Source organism: Corvus brachyrhynchos, unplaced genomic scaffold, assembly GCF_000691975.1.
Source record: "Corvus brachyrhynchos isolate BGI_N302 unplaced genomic scaffold, ASM69197v1 scaffold211, whole genome shotgun sequence".
NCBI classification, from domain to species: Eukaryota; Metazoa; Chordata; class Aves; order Passeriformes; family Corvidae; genus Corvus; species Corvus brachyrhynchos.
The window spans coordinates 588,119-591,428 of NW_008236211.1; the positions used below are offsets into that span (position 1 = coordinate 588,119).

A 3,310-nucleotide genomic window follows, 5' to 3' on the forward strand; every position below is an offset into this window, starting at 1 on the left:
CTGGGCCGCCCCCAGGGCGGGGAGGAGCAGGTACGGGGGGCACAGGTATGGAGGCAGTGGGATGTGGGGACGGGGAAGGCAGAGGTGGGTTGTTTTCACGATACAGGGGCACAGGTGCTGGTGGAGCACAAGGGAGCAAATGGCCATGGGAGGGGCACGTGGCTGTGGGCAAGCACAGGGGTCTGAGGCTGCACAGTGAGGGATGGGACTCATGGATCTGCAGGGGCCGTGGGTGGGGGTCGTCAGGCCGGAGTGGGCAGCCTCCCCAGGGGCACAGGTAACCCCCTTGTCTCTTGGCCAGGCCTGAGTCCCCCGTGGCCACAATCGTGGATCTGCACCCCGACCCGCTGAGCCCGGAGTCGCCTGTGCTGCTGTGAGTCCCTGCCCTGGGGAGCCCCACAGCACCGGGGCTCCCCCATGGCCCAGGGCAGTGCATTGGGGATGGGGGGCACAGGGATGGGTGGAGGGCATCGACAGTGCCCAGCTGGCCATGGGGCACGGTGGGCCATGAGGCAGGTTCAGTGCTTCCCACCACCCCAGCCCTGCTCCCCCCAGGCTGCTGTGGAGCGCCGTGCGGAGCCTGGGGCCACCGGAGCAGGACGTGGAGGCCATGACACGGGAGCAGGGTAAGGCCACCGGGGCGGTGATGGGGGACTGAGGGGCTAGTGGGGTCAGGGACCTCAGTCCCACAGCACCCCATGCCCCACAGCCCTGCTCTATCTCTTCGTGCTCCATGACCACGACCAGAGCAGGCGCCTGGATGGGCTGGAGCTGCTCCAGTTACTCGGCACGGTGCTGGCACAGGCTGGGGGGCAGCCAGACCCTGACATGGTGGGTCCCACAGGGATGGCTCCTCGTATCCCCTTGAGCCCCTGGGCTGGGTCCTCACCCTGTTCCCCATCCCCGCAGGTGGCTGCACTGGTGGACCAAGCCCTGGCAAGGCAGGACCTGAATGGGGATGGGCTGCTGGACCCCTCTGAGCTGCTGGACCCCCCCGAGGTGCTCTTGCCTGGCCAGGGCAAGGGACCCCCAGGACAGCCCCCCCTAGAGCAGCAGCCAGAGGTTGGAGCTGTGCCTGGGGAGGGCACAGAGATGCCTGGGCAGGACCTGGGGTTGAGAAGCCCCGGACAGGCAGCCATTGAGGCTGGAGACCCCCAGACTGGAGCCCCTGAGGATGAAGCCCCCAAGGTGGAATCCGTCAAGGTGGAATCTTCCAGTGCTGAGGCCTTGGAGGCAGAAGAAGCCCCTGAGGCCAAAGCCCCCAGTACTGATGCTATGGAGGAAGAGGAAGCCCCTGAGGCTGAAGCCCCTGAGGGGCAGGGAGCCCCAGCATGGAGGGACCCAGGGGAGGGGTAGGCAGTGGGGAGCTGTGGGATGCAATGCCCTGGCTGCTTCCTGCCCTGCTCAGGGCACGGAGTGGCCAGGGGATGCCCCATGGCCAGGCTGCTGGGGCCAAGGAGGGCTGGGGCCGTGTGGTCTCTCCTGTAATGCATCGGATGGAGAAGTAGAGGCACTGCCAGTGACCTTGGCTGTGGTCAGTGCATCCCAGGGGCTGTGGGACCCCAGCTAGGGCACAGCTGGGGAACGCAGGAGGCAGTAGTGGTGCACATGGGGTTTTATTGGGGAGTTGCTGGGTGCAGTGGAGATGTGGTGTGCCTGAGGGGTGCTGAGGTCTCCAGGCACAAGCTCAGACAATGCCATCGAAGCCCTGGATCCCACATTTCCTGCCCGCGATCTGGCAGCCAAAGGTGAGGGCATCCTGCAAGGTTCTCCCTGGGGATGGGGCCCAGGATGAGATGTGGCCATGCTGTGGCTGTACCGTGGCCACGCCAAACTGAACCGTGGCCGTGTTGTGGCCGTGCCATGTCTGTGCCCACCTTCTGCAAGCGCAAAGATGACGGCGGCATTGAAGGTGCCCCCAGCCCCAAGTGTGTCCACGAGGGTCTCTGGGGGGAAGGCGTCCGAGTGCACCAGCTCCCCGTCGGGCCCCATGGCATCAGCCCCCTCCTCAGCCCAGGCGCAGATCAGCGTGGCCCTGGGGGAGTGTGAGGGGGGTCTGGGGCACACCATGTGCCCCCCGGCCCCCCGCCCCCTCTCAGGTACCCCCCTACCCGGGCTGGATGTGGCCCCGCAGCCCCCGCAGGGCCTCGGGGGCCGATTGGTACCCGAAGTGCCGGGCCAGGTCCTTGCTGATGAACACCTGTGGAAGAGGGGCTGGGGCGGGGGGCAGCCCCCGGCCCCCCCAGCCAGGTGGGATTAGGTGCGCCCTGGTGGCATCCCCAGACCGCTCCTGAACTCCCAGACCCCGCCTGCACCCCCTGCTCACACCCCGACCACACTCTCAGACCCCAGCTGTGGTCCCCAGACCCCGGCTACGCCCCGAGATCCAAACCCCCCTAGCCCTGACTTCCCCGGACCAGGACTCCCCACTCCCGTTGGGCCGCGCCCCTCGCAGATCTGACCCCTCCCGTCCCGAGCTCGCCCCCGCCACGCCTTTGGCCGCGCCGCGGACAGGTGATCCCGCCCCATCGCCCGGCCCCGCACCACGTGGCCCCGCCCCATCAGCGGCAGCAGCTCCTCCCGCGGCTTCTCCAGCTCCACCGAGATCCGGACCCGCCGCCCCGGCGCCGCCGCCCGGTTGTGCCGCTCCACACGCTCCAGCATCGCCCCCTGCTCCGCCGCGTTCCGGGCCTGCGGACACGGGCTCACCTACAGCCCGAGGGACTTTCCCCAGCGCCGGGGATCCCCTAGATTCTGGAACCCCCCGAGCCTGGGGCTCACCTCGAAGTGGATCCACTTGTATTGGGAAAGATCGACCCGCTCGAAGTCGCGAGCAGTCACGTCAGGCAGGTTCCTGTAGAACGGAGGCCAGGTGGGAGAAGGGGGACCCTCGGCCTGGCACGCGGCCGGGGCGAAGGGCACTTCCAGGGGCCGTGGAGGGCCCCATGCTGCCTGGACAGAGGTTCTGGACGAAGAAGCACTGCCCGGGTGAATCATTAATGATGGCCCCTGGGGCCCTGAGCTGGAGTCAAAGGGCAGCACAGTGGTGGCCAGGTTGGGGCCTGGGGGTCAGCCATGCATAGCAACCCCTGACCCTTTGGCACAGCTGAGGGATCCATGTTATCGCCATGGGGCTGCGCCGGCTGCCCTGCACTCCAGAGCGTGTGGCTGTGTGGAGATATCACCAAAATCCTGGCAGCGGCACCGAAGATGACAGGGCTGCCGGGGCCATTGGCAGTGACCGTGTGTGCGGGATTACAGCCAGTCACCCCATCTGGCACTTGGTTACCCCCGTCAGGCAGCGGGAGGG

At 67.5% G+C, this 3,310-nt stretch overlaps 2 protein-coding genes across 2 annotated transcripts; one reads left to right on the plus strand and one right to left on the minus strand.

The window, feature by feature from the left end:
* Nucleotide 1: 1 nt before the first annotated feature.
* On the plus strand, nt 2-1,356 carry CGREF1 (cell growth regulator with EF-hand domain 1; the record flags this gene model as incomplete). The annotated part of the gene is made up of 5 exons (XM_017743440.1): nt 2-30; nt 302-373; nt 556-626; nt 710-831; nt 910-1,356. Coding segments are annotated over 5 exons (741 nt in total), but the record flags the coding sequence as incomplete, so codon positions are not given.
* A 244-nt stretch (nt 1,357-1,600) lies between these two features.
* Nucleotides 1,601-3,304, minus strand: KHK (ketohexokinase). Its single transcript, XM_017743597.1, has 5 exons — nt 2,782-3,304; nt 2,545-2,691; nt 2,112-2,200; nt 1,878-2,035; nt 1,601-1,773 (listed from the first exon to the last, which is right to left on the minus strand). The coding sequence occupies exons 1-5, from the start codon at nt 2,995-2,997 to the stop codon at nt 1,688-1,690; spliced, it is 696 nt and encodes a 231-aa protein (XP_017599086.1). The 5' UTR covers nt 2,998-3,304; the 3' UTR covers nt 1,601-1,687.
* Between the last annotated feature and the right edge of the window lie 6 nt (nt 3,305-3,310).

What these genes read in the sequence shown, in the direction of transcription:
- KHK (XM_017743597.1), bottom strand. Translation starts at nt 2,997, where the DNA reads ATGATTCACCCGGGCAGTGCTTCTTCGTCCAGAACCTCTGTCCAGGCA. An exon ending in ACAAGTGGATCCACTTCGAG is followed by an intron (nt 2,692 to 2,781) that starts GTGAGCCCCAGG and finishes CCGTGTCCGCAG; the next exon opens with GCCCGGAACGCGGCGGAGCA. An exon ending in CGGGGCCACATCCAGCCCGG is followed by an intron (nt 2,036 to 2,111) that starts GTAGGGGGGTAC and finishes ACACTCCCCCAG; the next exon opens with GGCCACGCTGATCTGCGCCT.